This window comes from Fukomys damarensis, unplaced genomic scaffold (genome assembly GCF_012274545.1).
Source record: "Fukomys damarensis isolate Sample0158 unplaced genomic scaffold, DMR_v1.0_HiC HiC_scaffold_16, whole genome shotgun sequence".
Lineage (NCBI taxonomy): Eukaryota > Metazoa > Chordata > Mammalia > Rodentia > Bathyergidae > Fukomys > Fukomys damarensis.
The window spans coordinates 129,108,581-129,124,811 of NW_022900928.1; the positions used below are offsets into that span (position 1 = coordinate 129,108,581).

General features: G+C 52.3%; 1 protein-coding gene across 1 annotated transcript in view; it reads left to right on the forward strand.

The window, feature by feature from the left end:
• The window catches only part of Armc9 (armadillo repeat containing 9), an 85,219-nt gene that overhangs the window by 11,420 nt on the left and 57,568 nt on the right, over positions 1 to 16,231 (forward strand). The window contains exons 4-8 of the mRNA XM_033764679.1: positions 2,306 to 2,476; positions 3,969 to 4,124; positions 9,142 to 9,234; positions 11,492 to 11,516; positions 15,723 to 15,880. Of these exons, the coding sequence (XP_033620570.1) occupies positions 2,306 to 2,476; positions 3,969 to 4,124; positions 9,142 to 9,234; positions 11,492 to 11,516; positions 15,723 to 15,880 (603 nt within the window). The remainder of the gene's footprint in view (positions 1 to 2,305; positions 2,477 to 3,968; positions 4,125 to 9,141; positions 9,235 to 11,491; positions 11,517 to 15,722; positions 15,881 to 16,231) is intronic.

A 16,231-nucleotide genomic window follows, 5' to 3' on the forward strand; every position in this document is an offset into this window, starting at 1 on the left:
TTTTTTTTTGTTGTTGTTGTTTTTTGGTTTTTTGAGGCAGGGTCTCACTATGTAGTTGAGACTGACCTGGAACTCACTGTGTAGCCCAGGCTGGTCTCGAAGTCACAGTGATCCTCCTGCCTCAGCCTCCTGAGTGCTGGGATTACAGGCGTGCACCACCACGCATGGCCATGTTTTTCACGTTTTAATAATTCCACCCTGTGGATGCCCACGGACCTCCCCTGGGGGCGCTGGGACTGCTTCTGCCTCCTGGCTATTGTGAATAATACTGTGATAGACATACAAGGGGAACTGAGAAACATGATGATGTTTAAATTTTAAAACACCAACTTATTACAGTAAAAGACACAGCACCAAGAACAATGGGATAAATGTGGTGGTAGTAAGGGGAGTATTTTGAGGTAAACTAAAGGCAATATGTCTTTTACTGCAATAAAATTTTGTATTTTAGAATCATCTCTCATTGATCAAATGTACGTGGCAATTTCTGTCAAATAAAAACATGATGGTGCGTCCTCATCCACCAAATTTGGCAACATGTGACTTCTGGCTCTCCCCCAGAATCAAAATGACCAGGAAAGGTCAACGTTTTGAATCAAGGCAGCCACCGCAGCACAAGCGAAGACACTCATACAAGGAGACTTCCTGAACTGCTCTAGAAAGTGGCAGGGATGATGGAATGAGTGTGTTTGAAGCCAGGGGGGATTAATGGCAAAAAACAGAACAAACCTCAAAATCCCAGTTCACCTATTTGCTGACCACACCTTGTAGGTGTCGTATATCTCTGCAAGACTACTTCCGCTTCAGTTTTCACAGACATAACCCAGACGTGGTCATACAGTCGTTCCATTTTGGAGGAGTTTGTTTTGAGACGGGGTCTTGCTGTGTAGTTGAGGCTGGCCTCAAACTCACTCTATAGCCCAGCCTGGCCTTGAACTCGTGGTGACCCTCCTGCCTCAGCCTCCCAAGTGTGGGGATTATAGACATGCGCCACTATGCCTGGCAGGCTGTTAGTTGCATTTTTAATTTGTTGACGAATTTCCAGACTGTTTTACAGAGAGGTTCATGAGGGTTCCTACTTTACCCACGTCTTCACCATCTTGTTACTCTGTGTTGAATCGTAACATCCCAAAGGATTTGAAGTGTGGTACCCTGTGGTTCTGATCCACATTTCCCTGATGTTTTGGGGTCCGTTTTTCTTTAATGTGACAGACCATGACACATTTCCCAGACAAAGAGCACTGTTTCAGCCTGTAATCCCAGCGCCCAGGAGGCTGAGGCAGGGTAACTGCAAGTTCAAGGCCAGCCTGGGCCACGTAGTGAGACCCTGTCTCAGGCACCCCCAACCTCCCACAAAAGCACTGTTGCAGCAGAGCTCGCTCCATGCCAGCGGCCTCTGAGCGGCATCACCAGGCACAGGCTGCAGCATGTGATTGCCGTCGCCAGTGGTCTTGGTGACTGGCATTGACAGCGTAGTGGGAACCCTTACATTGTGATCACGCAGTGGCCGCAGCAGGTTGTGTGTGTCTGACCGCAGGGACCATCCCAAGCTCAGATGAATCGTGAGCTGGCACAGATGATGATGGCTCATGGCCCCAGGACTGCAAACAGAGCTCAGACGGAAGCATTGCCGGGTGCAGCCTCTGCCAGGCCAGGCTGCTGCCTTGAAAGGCCTCGGGCTCTGCTCCCTGTGGCTGGTGGCTACAGGCTTGGGGCTGGGCCAGGGCGTGGGTCCCTTGGTACCCAGGCTCCCCCAGAGTCTTCTGGAGCAAGGGGGCGTCAGGGACCCCTGACCACCTCATCACCGCTTGAGCTTCTGCTGACTGGCGGGCAGGATTTCACCTGAGGGATAAGTCATGCAGAAAGACTGCGTGTGAGGTCATTTTTTAAAATATAGCAAACCACAGCCGGCGATGTAATTCAGCAGCTGCCCCTGCCTGGCAAGCGCAAGGTCCTGAGTTCGATCCCTGGTATGGGAAAAAATAAAATGAAATACAACAAACAGTGGCCAAATAATGGTGCCAGGCGGCACCCTCTGAGCTTTGCAGCGAGGCTCTGAGTCGCGGCTGTGGCCCTGGTTGTCTGCTGCAGAGAGGAGGGCGGCGTCCATGGTCTGACCCACAGCTGTGCCCGGCCTCGTGTCGTGGGACTCCCAGGAGTCCATCCCAGGCCCGTTGAGGATGTGGCATGTCCCTGTTGCCCTGCTGTGGCCTCCTCGGCTCGGATCCCCATTTCCGGGGGTGGGGGTTTGGGTCGTGGGGAGAGGTGGCCCCCTTCCACTGGGTTCGCGCTGTGTCTCCCGCAGCAGGAGCTCCTGGCCGCCTTCAGTGGCGGGGACCAGAAGGCATTCTTCCGCCTGTGGGAGGAGCACATCCCCATCACTGTGCGGGACGGGGACGCCCTGGCGCAGAAGCTGGAGTTCTACCTGCACATCCACTTCGCCCTCCACCCGCTCAAGCGCGGCACCGGTCGACTGGTAGGTCGGGCTGGGTTGGCCACCTCTCTGTCCAGGCTGGCCTCCAAATTGTGGCATCCTCCTGCCTCAGCCTCCCAAGTGCAGGGATTACAGGCGTGCACCACCACGCCCATCTGATTTTCTAGCATGTGGAGGTTTCATAACTTCTGTGATCAAAGCTATATTATTTTCCTAAATACCTCGTTTTTGAAAACTCATGAAAATGAAGTTTCTTAGCTTGGTAACTTTGCTGTACACACACGTCTAAGAGAACACCTGCTCTGGCCTGTGTCAGAACCTGCACTTAGCATTTGTGGAGAAATAGTAATTTGTAGACAAGAGGCTGGGGCTGGAGATGGAAGGAGGGGAGGGCTGGGGTGTCAGGTTCCAGGAGCAGAGACACTGCCCCAGGATCTCCGGTAAGATGAGAGTGTGGGGCCCCAGAGGAGGGCACAGCGGTCAGGGAAGCAGTATCACAGTACTTCACAGTAGCCGTTCTTGGAAGGCTGGTCCTCAAGATATTTTATCTCTTTGGGAAGTCACCGGAAGTTTTCTTTTATTTATTTTGTGATGCAGGGGATTAAACCCAGGGCTTCACACATGCTTGGCAAGTGCTCTATCACCAAGCTATATACCAGAGTTAAAAATGTTTTTTTCCCAGAAGTGTCTTATTGGGTTGTCCAGGCTGGCCCTGAATTTGGAGGTCCTCCGACCTCAGCCTTTTGAGTAGCTGGGATTATAGGGTTGCATCACCACACTTGGTCATTTTTTGTTTTTATTTCTGTTTTTTAATTTCTCTGTTTCTATGTAAGAGAAAAAATCAGTCAACATTATGTTTTTTATTTTATTTTTTGGTACCAGGGATCGAACTCAAGACCTCGCATAGGCATGATGCCACTGGGCTAAATCCCTGGCCCATTATATGTTTTTTTAATCCATCAACCAGGAGAGGTCCTCATGACCTAGGTCCAGAGAGGTCCCCTGAGGAGAACAGGTCAGGGTGCATGGGAGTAGTTCTGGGAGAAGCTGCAAAAGTCTTTTCTGTTCCTGGGAGGCTGAGGCAGGAGGACCACTGTGAGTTTGAGGCCAACCTGGGCTACACAGTGAAACCCTGTCCAAAAAACCCCCCACAGTTTACCTGTGTGCCCCAGAACAGGCCTGTGTGGGAGAGGAAAGCAGGACCTCCAGCCCCTCCTCATCCCACCAAAGGCCAAGAGAGCAAGGAGCGGGGCAAGGACAGGGTGGGGACAGGGACTCACCTGTCCCCTGGAAGCCCTGTGAGGGGTCCTGGAGCGCAGACATTGCCGTGGCCAAGTTGGGCGAGTGTCCCGCCGCTGACGTCTCAGGGTCAGGGGGAGGTGGGTGTCCGGCACCCCCATGGCATTTTCCCAGGTGACTCCGAGGTGGCGGCAGTGTGCCCACCAGGCCACGGGGGGGCGATGCCAGCGACAGGGCTGGCACCTGGGGACCCGCATGGAGCTGGGGCCCTCAGACTCGCGTCTCCTTCCTGCAGGATAAGCGGGAGCTGGAAGAGAGGATTTCCTACTTCAGATCCTTCCTGGAGACCAGAGGGGCAGCGCTGAGCCAGACCACGGAGTTCCTGCCCTTCTACGCGCTCCCCTTTGTGCCCGACCCCCGGGTGCACCCCTCCTTCAAGGAGCTCTTCCAGGTGGGTGGCACCATGCGTAGGGGATGCTGCAGCTCCACTCATGGGGTCTCGATGCTACTTCAAACCCTAAAATCTATTCTCATTGTTACCATTTTGTTTCGAGATGGTCTTACTTTGTTCTAGGCTGCCCTGGAACTCATGGTGATCCTCCTGCCTCAGCCTCCCGAGTGCTAGGATTACCTGTGCAGGCCACCACGCCCAGCCTCGTTATTATTTTGACTGTAGCCCTCATTTATTTAGCCTGTCTCCTGTTGCGGGGTTAGGTAGTTTTGGGTTTACCTTTCTCGGCCATCCTATACTAGCTACGATGTGCGTTCTTGTTCATGTAAACCGTCAGAGACAGAGTATTTCCGCAGTAACACTGTAATAGGAAGGCTGGAAGCAGCCTAGTTATACATCACTAAGAAGGGCATAAATAAACATCACTGTTATGGATGGAGCAGAGCGCGCACACCTCTGAGGATGAATGGACGGCCACGTGGACAAAACTTAAGCCAGATGCGCTGCGGAATTCCCTTTCTGAACACACACTGGCAGCTTTTCCGACTATCTACACCCACGATAGCATAGATTTACAAGCAAGCCGGGCTCGGTGCACATCCCTGTAACCCCGCTGCTTGGGAGGCACAGATGAGACTTCAAGTTCAAGGCAAGCCTGGGCGACTTAGTGAGACTGTCTCAAAATCAGAATACAAAATACAAAGAGCTGGGGACGGCTCAGGGATAAAGCACCTGCCTAGCAAGCGAGAGGCCTGGAGTTCCATGCCCGTGCTACAAGAAAACAATGCAAAACAACCCATTTTGATGGGAGGTGAGTATTCTGATGGGCAATTTAAAGTAATTTTTTAAACATAATACAAGAACATGAACGTATACACTTCTGTGAATTTTACCACATGGGTTGATTCACATAGCCATGACACCACAAGCGGGATACAGAGCTTTTTCTTTAATTACCCTGAGAACTGCCTCTGTTGCCCTTTCTGCCACCCTTGTCCCTACCCCTGGCCACCTCTCTTCCATTTGCTTGGAAAGAGTGTTCGAGCTGGACGTGGTGACACACACCTGTAATTCCAGCACTCTGGGAGGCTGAGGCAGGAGGATTGAAAGTTTGACCCCAGCCCAGGCAGTTTAGTGACTTGGTAAGGACCTGTCTCGAAACAACAACAACAAAATAAGTAAATAAATAAAACAGGACCGGGAATGTGAATCAGTGTGAAGGCCTTGGGCTCAATCCTCAGTACCAAGACATACGGTAATTTGCTTTCACAAACTTTTTTGTGCCATACAACATGATATTTTGGTCACATGAAAGCTTTGTAACACACGCGTCCTTACTCCCTGGTGGCCCTTGGGAAGCCAGCAGCCTTAGTTCGCACAGTTCTGTCCTGGGCCTCGGGGACTGTACCTTCCCCTCAGTCAGGGAGAGAGTTCTGTTTGCACTCAGGGTTTAATGGGCCTCCTAGATGTGATGTTTTGCACCTTTCAGCAACTCTGGAAAAGTCTCACCTGTGTCTCTTCCTCCATTATCTTTCCATCCTCAATCCCCCAGTCTGGGGGTCTGGTCATAGGTACGTCGGGCTTCTCATTATACCTCCATATTATTTTTTCATCTTTAAAAATTTGTGGTAAAAATAGCCGCAACAGAGTTTATTGTTCTGATCATTTTAAGTGTCTGTTTCAGTACACATTGTGTGTCCAGGGTGCTGGCCCCTCCTTTTCTTTTAACAGCTTATGTTTTCCATTTCTTCTTGATCTTTCTGGGTGATTCGTTCACCTTGGTCTTGTAGTTCATAGATTCACCCACTGGCTGTGTCCAATCTGCTCTCTCACCTTCTCATTGAATTTGTAATTTCAGTTATGAATTTTTTTTTTTTTTTTTTTTTTTTTTTTTTTTTGGTACCAGGGATCAAACTCAGGACCTTGCACTTGTGAGGCAGTTGTGATGCCCCTGAACTAAATCCCCAGCCCAGTGAACTTTTTAATGGAAATTCTTTCTGGCTTTTTTCACATTTATTGGGTCATGTTGATTGTCTGATCCTTGCTCTAATTTCTGTAACCTAGTAAACATTTATTTTGTATTCTCAGCTCATTTCAGTGTCAGAAGTCTGCAGATTTGATGATTTCCTTTGCTTTTTCATATTTGCTTGCTTTGTTTTTGGTCTTGACAATGAGTTCCTTTTCCCTAGGACTAGAGGGATTTCTTTGAGTCCTGGTCCAGTTTGGTTCTCTTGGGAGAGATTTACATTTGACTCAGGACTGTTTGAAATTAAATGAATTTCTAGAGGTTTGGGGCCCTCACGGGTAGTGTGAGTCTCGGCTGTGGTCTTTCATGGGACTCAGTGCTGTTATGAAGCCTCACACGGGTGGGGACAGGCATTTCCCGTGAGCCTCTCTGTGGTGGCTTCCTCGTCTGTCTCCTGTCCTGAGCCGCAGCCCTGGGCCCACACTGGGCCTCCTGCCAGTGCCGTTCCTGTTGTCCATCCCCGCAACAGCTTCAGCCCCGAAGATGAGGGTCCCCGAGGTCCCGCAGCTCCCTTAGGGCAGAGTCTCCGATGCACCTTAGTCCCAGGATTCCTGCTTTGGCTTCACTCTGTGTTTCCACAGCGCCTTCCTGTCACTCATGGGTGTGCTTTAAAAGTGGCCTCTATTTCAGCCAGGTCTTTTCATTGTTTTCACTGCTTTTTCAGACCATCTGCCCCGCAGTGTTGACAGAAAAGGAAACTTGGTGTCAAGTGTCACAGTTACTTTCTTGTTGCTGAGACGCTATGCCCAACACCCACAAGTTAAAGGAGGAGAAGTTTCTTTCGGGTCACAGTTTGTAGAGGTTTCAGGCCATAGCCGCCTGGCTTCGAGGCAGGGCAGCAGGGCAGAGGGGAAAGAACTTCTGGAGAGGCAGCAGGAAGGCAGGGATCAAGGCAGGAGGAGGGCCACAGACCCTTTGCAGGCCACGCCCAGTGACCACACCCTCCACCGTGCAGGCCACGCCCCCCACGACCACGCCCTCCACGGGCTACACCTGCCAACAGCACACTGTCTATAAACTCATCAGCGGGCCAATCCGCAGGTGCCGTGGCCCACTCTTCTCCCCAAAGCCGCTTAAGTGCTTTTCTGCAGGCTCGGGTGTCAGCGGGTGGTCTTTTGCAGAAATGCTGCAGAATTAACAGGGACTCCTGTGACCGGTTAGGTCACATCAATCTTGTGTGTGTCCCGGGCTGTTCCGCAGCCTCAGGCTTAGGTAGAGCATCTGGAGGGAGCAGAAGGGACCCTCAGGCTCTGCGAGGGGGAGGAGGCCACTGGCTGGGGGAGCCTGCCCTGTCCGCACCTCTACTGTCACCTGCTGCGACTCGTTTCTGGTATTAGGGCGCCCCATGGGATTTGGAATGATCAGAAAGCGGCCACTAGTCCACATTAAAGTCCACATATTGTGAGGGAAGAAAGCGCAACGGAGAGGGTGAGTGGCTGGTCCCCATGACTTGGGATGTGTCCCTCTCAGGCTGAGAGCGCAGGGACAGCACATTGGCTGGAAGAGGTGAGGAGTGAGGCCCCGGGGGTTCATCCTAGCCTAGTCCCTGTCGTGAGCAGAGCAGCATCATGGGAGTAATTAAGTGCAAATGCACAACATGCTGGTTGTGCAGGATGTGCTGAGCCACCAGCTGGGAACCCGAGGGGGGGTCCCCATGTCCCCAGGACTGGTAGGTGGTGGTGGTTTGTGTGTTTATTTTTTTATGTTACTTGGGGATTGCACCCAGAGCCTTCATATGGAACTACTTCCCCATACCTCTTCAACTTTTTCCAATTTTGAAACGGTCTGGTCAGTGTGCCCAGGCTAGGCTCGAACTGGTATCCTCCTGCCTCAGCCCCCGGGGGTGCTGGGATTTCAGGTGTGCGCCGCCGTGTCCAGCTAGTTTGTTTTTAAGATGTCTTGATTTATGTTGACCAGCAGCGTAGCCCTCTGTTGAAGTTCTTGCCAGGTGGCCAAGTGCAGAAAGCCCAGAGCTGACGAACGTGGTGGCGCCTTCCCAGCTCCTCCCTAACAAGGACCCAGAGAAGCTGGTAGTAAATCAGCACAAACAATTCCTCTGTCTTTTGGTTCGGGAGGAGAGATGTCTGTGGTCAGGGGTGGGCTGCCCACGGCCCTCCAAAGGCCCAGAGGTGCGTCCGTCCTGTCCTTTCCCTGCTGCACCTGGCGGTGGCCCCTAACTCCAGTCTCTGCCTCCGTCTCCCCATGGCCACTTCCTGGGTGCCGCTGTCTGCCCTTCCTTCCTCCTGGAGGTCCAGCGGTGACGTTCAGACCTCGTCTTATCCACGCTCGCCTCTGCCACCACCCCACCCCCAGTGGCCTCAGGATCTGAGGCCCCAGGGTCAGGATGTTCTCATTTCGAGACCCCTGACAACCCACATTGCAGACAGAATTCCCAGGCAGTGCCAGGGAATTAAAAATCTTTTGCAAAACCAGGAATTTCTGCTCCTCTAGCAGATGACTGTGGGACAGATGGTTGGGTGGGGTGGGAGGAGGGACCAGGCTGCAGGGATGGGGGAACCAAGATGGCAGGCTTGAAGTTTTTACATCCCTGCTTTGGGGTAGAAATGCTTGGGTTGGGTGGAAGATTTTTTAAATGCAGTTCTGGGGACTGAAACCAGGGCCCTGCAGCTGAGCTACATCCCCAGCTCCATATTTATTTTTTATTGTGAGGCAATTTTACCGAGTCACTACATCACCCAGCTTGGCCCTGAACTTGCAGTCCTCCTGCCTCAGCCTCCCAGAGTGCTGGGATTACAGTGCTTGTGTTTAAATGATATGAAGTACTCTAATTGTACACAGGTATTTTTCCCTGCCGGGGCAGTCAGATCACCTGTAAATGCATCCATTGGTCCCGTGTCCCCAGGCCTGCCTGCTCTGGGCACTGTCACATTGCTGACAAGACAGCTGCCTTTCAGCTTCCGTCACTGGCAGAGCTGTTTGACAAACGAGTGTTCTTATCTTGTGCTCCTTTTTTTTTTTTTTTCACTTCAGGATTCCTGGACTCCGGAGTTAAAGTCGAAGCTTGAGAAGTTTCTGGCCCTGATTTTCAAAGTTAATAACACACCCAAGCTTTTCACAATCTATGTATCCTTTTGACGTGAGGGAGACCAGCAGTGGTTAGAGAAGCCCAGGACCCAGGGTACCCCAGGGCCGGGGACTACAGACAGCACACCCAGTTGTGCCACTGTCACCAGAATCCAGCTCCGGTGGGGACCCCTGAGAGTACAAAGGGGACAGTCGGGCATTCAGTCGCCCCACCCACAGTGACAGATTTCCCAAGGCTGTTAGTCTGTGAGGGCACCTCTGCCATTTGGAACAAGCGGGTGTCCAAAGTTACTTCAAAACAAGCCAGGCATGGTGGCAACACTCCTGCCTCGCAAGCGCAAGGTCCTGAGTTCAATTCCCAGTACCCAAAAAGAAAAGAAACAAACAAAAAAGCCAGGCTGAGCTACCTCAGAGGGTACGTTGCCATATAGAGAAATGAAAACCTTCCTTCTCTCGGCACCTTGCAACATTATCCCTAGTAGGCAAAAAGCACGAACTCCCATCTGTGAGCCGGTGTCTGCACGCTCCGAGTGAGGTCTGTCCATACCGTGAGGTACTCGTCAGTGCAGGAGGGAGGGAAGCACTGGTCTCCGGACAGTGTAGACGGACCTGAGTGAGAGAAGCCCGGCCCTGAAGCCACGCAGTGCACGAGGGTCTTCGTATGAAAGCGGCACAGGAGGCGAAGCTGCCACGAAGTGCACTCGGGGGCAGGCGACAGGAGCGGGGCTGACGGGCAGAGGGTTTCTTGGGTGTGACACAAAGGTTCCAAGCTTGGGTGTAGGTCAGGGGTGTGGCTCGGTGGCCTCGCACTTGCCTCACGTGTTCGTGGCCCTGAGTTCTAGTCTCAGGGCCACAGAAAGAAAGACAAAAACAAAATTGAGGTATGGTTGCACAACTCTGGAAATATGCTAAAAATCACTGAAATGTACTTTAGGTGACTTGCACAGTATTGGTAACTTGCCATTACCAAAATAATTGAGAAAAATTCAAGATAAAATTAGCTGGGTGTGGTGTTGCACACCTGTAATCCCAGCACTCTGGAGGCTGAGGCAGGAGGATTGCCACAAATTTGAGGCCAGCCTGGGCTACATAGTTAGTTCAGGGCCAGCCTGAATTACACAGCGAGACCCCATCTAACCTCCTCCCAAAAAATTAAGACGATTTGTGGGGGGGCGCTTTTGGAAATAACTTGCCTTCAGTCGTGTGACCAGACATGCGGGGACTGGGATTTGAACCTGGGCAGTCCAGCTCCGGGTCTGTAGCCTTAGCCACTGTACTTCCTCCGAATCTCAGTGTCTCTGGGTTAAAGCTGTGGACTTAAATTTACAGTGTCGCAGAGTTTTGGTTGCTTTCGTGTTGCTGGGACTAAATACCTGGCACCCAACATTTAAAAGGAGAAGCCAGGGACTTAGCTGAGTGGTTCTGCCACCTGCCTTGCAAGGGCAAGGACCTGAGTTTGATCCCTAGTACCAATAAATAAATAAATAGAGAGAGATAGAGGAAGCTGGGCGTGGTGGCACATGCCTGTAATGCCAGCACTCGGGTGGCTGAGGCAAGAGGATCTCTGAGTTCGAGACCAGCCTGAGCTACATAGTGAATTCCAGGTCAGTCTCAACTACATAGTGAGACCCTGTCTCAAAAAACAAAACAACAACAACAACAAAAAATAGAGGAAATTTTTATTTTAGCTCATAGTTTATAGAGAGTTCATAGTTGGCTGGCTCCAAGGTAGGGCAGCATGGCAGATAGGAAGCTGCAAAACTTCCTCCTCCTCTCCCTTTTTATTCCGTCCAGGCTACAAGCCTATTGGTTGGTGCCACTCACATCCGGGGTGGGTCTTCCCTCTTCAGCAGATCCATCACCCACACCCAGAGCTGTGCTAGCCCCATCTGTGGGCGACCCGTATCACCCATGATCCGGTCACCTCCAAAGCCCCACCTGTGAGTGCGTGAGGCTGTGGGGCGACAGCGAGGTCCAGGCCGGTACTGTGAGTGCGGAGCTCACACTTGCCTTTCACATGTTTGGGTAGCAGTCGCGGGGCTGCTGGAAGGGATAAGGAAAGCCAGGTAGGAGGCTGTGGGAATGGTTTGAGGTGGCTGGGGTGGAGAGAAGGGTTTGTAGGGGCGAAGCAGCCAAACTCTGGGCGTCCTTGCTGTCTCAGGAACTGCTGGAACCTGGCCGCCACCCTGAGACTCCTGCTCACAGGCTGAGCCCTTTCAGGTTGGGCGCACAGTGTCTGACACCCCGAGCACTGTGTGCCGAATGCCTGTTTTCCTGAACTTCTTTCTCATCCCAGAAGGAGAATGGACGACACAACAAAGGTAAATCATCTGAAAGAAACACTTTGAAAGGACAGCTTCTCCAGGTCGAGTTTTAAACTGGGAGGTGGGGGCAGAAAGGGAGAGAATCTGTGGTGTGGCCTCAGCAAGTGAGGCTTTCACAAGCCTAAACGTCTGCACTGCCTCGGGGCCCACTTTTCGGGATGGCTGTAGTGTGAGCTCCTCTTGAGTTTGAAGTAGCCAAGGTGGGGAGAGGTGTGCAGGGTCCAGGGAATGTCGCAGAGGAGGCCACTGCTGCACTCTGTGGGACATGGCAGTGTAGGTGAGGAAAGAATGATTTGTACTTGCCGCAGTCCTCCTGCCTCAGCTTCCTGAGTGCCGGTGTTACAGGAATGCACCACCAGGCTCCACGTGGCTCTGCATTTTGAGAACTGCTTAGGTTCCTCTGCTGGAAAGGGTATGATGTGCTTCATGCCTTTAATAAGTCTCCGTGGCAGAACCCTCCTCTCCCAGCAGGGGGAGTTTTGCTACATGGAATTCCTGGGCTGTGAAATATCATAGTTGCCCTTTTCAAAGGAGAGGAATGTCAAGAAGGACTTTAAAACTTGCTGCCATTGTTTGGGGTGGGGGTGGGGCTTTTGAGAAAGTTAATCTTTTGTAAAGCAAGGAAATATTCTTATAAGCTATTTCACTCTCAGCTTTGTCGAGGCAGGTGTGATGGTGTCCTGTAGGAAGGCCAGGACGTTTGTTTCACCCCAGTCGGCTCAGGTGTCACTCACCTTTCTGTCACTGTAGTGAAATGACTGAGGCCACTACCTTGGGAAAGAGAAAGGGTTATTTAGCTCGCAGTTCTAGAGATTCCAGTGAGATGTGGGTTGAGCCTGCCGGTCCCCACCTCCCACCCTGGGGACCTAGCCTCTGACACTTGCACCTTGGGGACACTCACCCAAGCACGGCATTTTGTCCCCGGCTCCGAAAGGTTTGCGTCCTTGTTGCGGTGGAAACATCCTCACTCTGTCCCCAGAGCTGCTCCAAGGCCCAGGCCAAGACCCAGGCGAGACTCAAGGCCGGCTGAGCTGTGAGCCCTAGGACTCACGCTCCATGCTTCGGGATGCGTGAGAGGCTGTGCCCAGGAGCGGGAAAACATCAGGGTCACAGGCTGTGGGCTGCTGCGGCACCAGGGAGCTGGGAGCCCCATGGGGGTACTGCAGGGACCCTGTGAATTCTCAGAGGAAGCCACTGTGACCCTGTCACCCTCGCGTCCCACATGCTGCAAACCCAGCACCGTAACTGCTGCGCCGGGGGAGGCCTGGCTGCTGGACGCAGGCAGATGCTTCCTGGGCGCGCTCTTACCCAGTGCCACTCCTTTCCTGGCTGTTTCTGTTCTGCTGCCTTGGATCCCTGAGCCAGCCAGTGGCCCGTCATCGCCTTTGAGCATGGCCTCCCGCAGCTCCCGGCTCGGCACAGACAATGTTTCCAGGTTCTTCTCCGATGCAGCCTTTTCTCCATTTCCCCACAGAACCCCGCTTCTGTCTGACACCCCCATCTCCGTGTTCGGCTCTTAGAGCCCCCGCCTCAGACGCCCGCTCCTTCCCCTTGGCTCGAGGCGCCTGAGGCTCCCTCCCCGGCCTGCTCCTTGCTCCCATGTTCTTCACGTTCCCTTGCCAGCCCAGTGGTTCCAAATCAGGGCTGGTCCTGCCATCTGAGCTGCCCACCCACCGCTCCGAGTTCACAGGTGGCGGTGGCCTCGCGGGGTCAACCTAGAGACCAAGGGTGGCTGGGCAGCCGTGTGGCTGGAGCGCAGCCCCCAGGAGAGGTCCCTCCATGGCCTGGGGGGCCCTTGCCAGTTTCCCCACACCCAGCACAGCTGCGGTCCTGGGTCGGGCCAGGCATTTGGGGTTTGCCCTGCCGCCTTCCTGGCTGGCACCGGACTTGGGCCCAAAATAGCTGTGCTCTGTTATCATCATTCTTCTGCCTGTTTGGGAGCTGTGGGCTCGATCAGGCCGTTCCGGAGGGAATCGGTAGAGCATCTCCCAGGCGATCAGATCGGCCTTGAGATCTCCTGTGCCCCAGGACACGGTGGCAGGTTCCAGGGGAGAAGGCCCTGGACAGTAGCAGGTGAAAGCGGTCACTTTTTCTAGGCCGGCCTCTGAAGTGACTGACTGTTACCTCCACCTCATTCAGTGCATCACAAGCACATTACTCAGGCAGCCAAAGGAGGCGACCTGCTCTCCACAGCTTGCCCGGAAGTGGGGGTCAGACATCTAAAGACACCTCCACGCCGGAGACCAGGACCCCCTGAGTCCCTGTTGAGAGTGGGCTTGGCCTCCCTGATGGCGGGCAGAAGGAAGGTGCGGAGAAGCCCCGTCCGGTTTTGAGCATAGCCGGTTAGGTCTGCATGAGAGGCCCAGCTTTGCAGACCAGGTAACCAGGGCCGGGAGTGCGAACAGGAGAGCCTGGGCCTCTCCCCGCTTCCCTCTGGGGTCTCAGGAAGGGAGCCGCGCTTTCCGAGTCTTCAGGTTTGCTTTCAGCGGGGTTTCCTGAGGACAGCAGCAGGGCATCCATGCAGTGGGGCCCAGCGGGCACAGCGTGCATCCCTGGCTGAGGAGACCATGGTGCGGTGTTGGCACAGTGCTCAGAGCTGGCAGTGACAGCTACTTGTCACCCACTTTTACAGCCAGGGCTGCTGGTATGCCCCCAGTCTAGTTAAATGCTAGACTCAGGCAGTGGTGTTTGAATGGAATGGCTGGTTAATAATATTCATTGTGTCTTGATCATAAAATTTCATGGAGGAAGTTTCCATAAGCTTTTGAAGGTAAGAAAATACCCTAGTATGGCACATGCCTGGAATCCCAGCACTTGTGAGGCTGAGGCAGAAGGATCGCCATGAGTTGGAGGCCAGCCTTGGCCATATAGTGAGTTCAGGGCCAGCCTGAACTATAAAGTAAAACCCTGTCTCAAACCTCACCCCTCAAAAAGAAAATACCGTAGTAGAAAATTCTCTCACTATGTGTGGTGGCCCACACCTGTCATCCCAGCACTTGGGAGGCTGAGGCAGGAGGATCTCCCTGAGTTTGAGTCCAGCCTGGAGTATGTAACAATGGCCACCCCTTCCCGATCACCTGCTGTGGGCCAGTCATTGTGCTAGATAACTTTGACTATGTTTCTTTTATTTAATCCTCACAACCCTTCAGGGGAAATATCATCATCCCCATTTTACAGATCAAGATACGAGAGTCAGACAAGTTAAATATTTTGTCTACACTTACCAAGCAAGAAAGTGGGAGAGATTTGATCTTTATAATTTTTAAATCTCTCTCTCCGTGTATTCATGAAATCTTCTCTGAAATGCAGGCTTTCAAGTATCACAAGTGGCCTGGCCTCGTCTTTGCCTGAGGGGTCCCCAGCAGAGAGCCCTGTGCCTCCCTCACCACATTCATGAAGGCCTGGTAGAACGGTTTTTTGCTTTATAACACTGTTTGAACAAGCACTGAAAGCTTGCCTCACCCTGGATCCTTACTTTTTCCAGGATTAGTCTAGCAGCTCTAACTCTTTTTTTTGTACCGGGGATTGAACTCAGGTCCTTGCACTTGCAAGGCAGCCATGGTGCCCACTGAGCTAAATCCCCAGCCCTAGCAACCCTAACTTTTAATTAAAATGAAGAACTACCCCACAAAGAGGACGTGGCCCACAAACAGCATCATAGTGCAGAGACAGGGAAAAGGACACATCCATTTTGTGAGACAAATTTAGAAGGAAACATTGGTTTTGTTTCTTAGAGGTAGAGCAAAAAACTAAAAGAAGTTCCATTGGGTTCAGTCAAGGGAAGAGATTTTGTTGGGAAGCCTAGTAATGATTCATTTGAACTTCTGCAAACAAATTTCAAATCAGTGATTACAAAGCATTTTGTAAATACCTGTGGCATGACATAGAAGAAAAAGTTTAAGAGCCAGGCATGGTGGGTACACCTGTAATCCTGGAGGCTGAGGCAGGAGGATTGCTGTGAGTTTGAGACCAGCCTGGGCTACATAGTGCTTTCCAGGTCAGTCTGCACTACATAGTGAGACTCTGTCTAAAAAGAAAGAAAGAAAGGAAAAATTTTAAGCACAAATTAGTGCCAAGTTCATTGATAGGGCAAAATATTCTAAGCATGGGTGTGGTCCTTGGAGAAAAATATAGTTATTTTTTATTCTGTGGTTGTCATCATCGCTGTTCTCACGTTGGGCCTTGGCATCCACCCTCCCCTAGAAACGCTGCAGCGGCTGCAGCAGCAGCTGGTCGATGCCGAGCGCCGGTCCATGACGTACTTGAAGCGGTACAATAAGATCCAGGCCGACTACCACAACCTCATCGGGGTCACGGCCGAGCTGGTGGATTCTCTAGAGGCCACAGTCAGTGGCAAGATGGTAAGGGGATCCCCAACTGCGGCTGTATCTGTAAACCTCTGTGTCCAGGTAAGATGAGGTCCTACCAAGGCAGTGCCAGCTCAGGTGTGATGATCGACGTTTTAATAAAACGGTGCAAAATCGGCTTTCTAAAACGTCGGGATTTGGCTCAGTGGTTCCACCGCCTGCCTTGCAAGCACAAGGGCCAAGTTCGATCCCCGGTACCACAGATAAGCTGGGTGTGGTAGCACATGCCTGTAATCCCAGCACCAGGGAGGCTGAGGCAGGAGGATCGCTGTGAGGTCGAGACCAGCCTGGGCTACATAGTGAGTTCCATTTCAGTCTCAACTACACAGTGAGACCCTGTCTCAA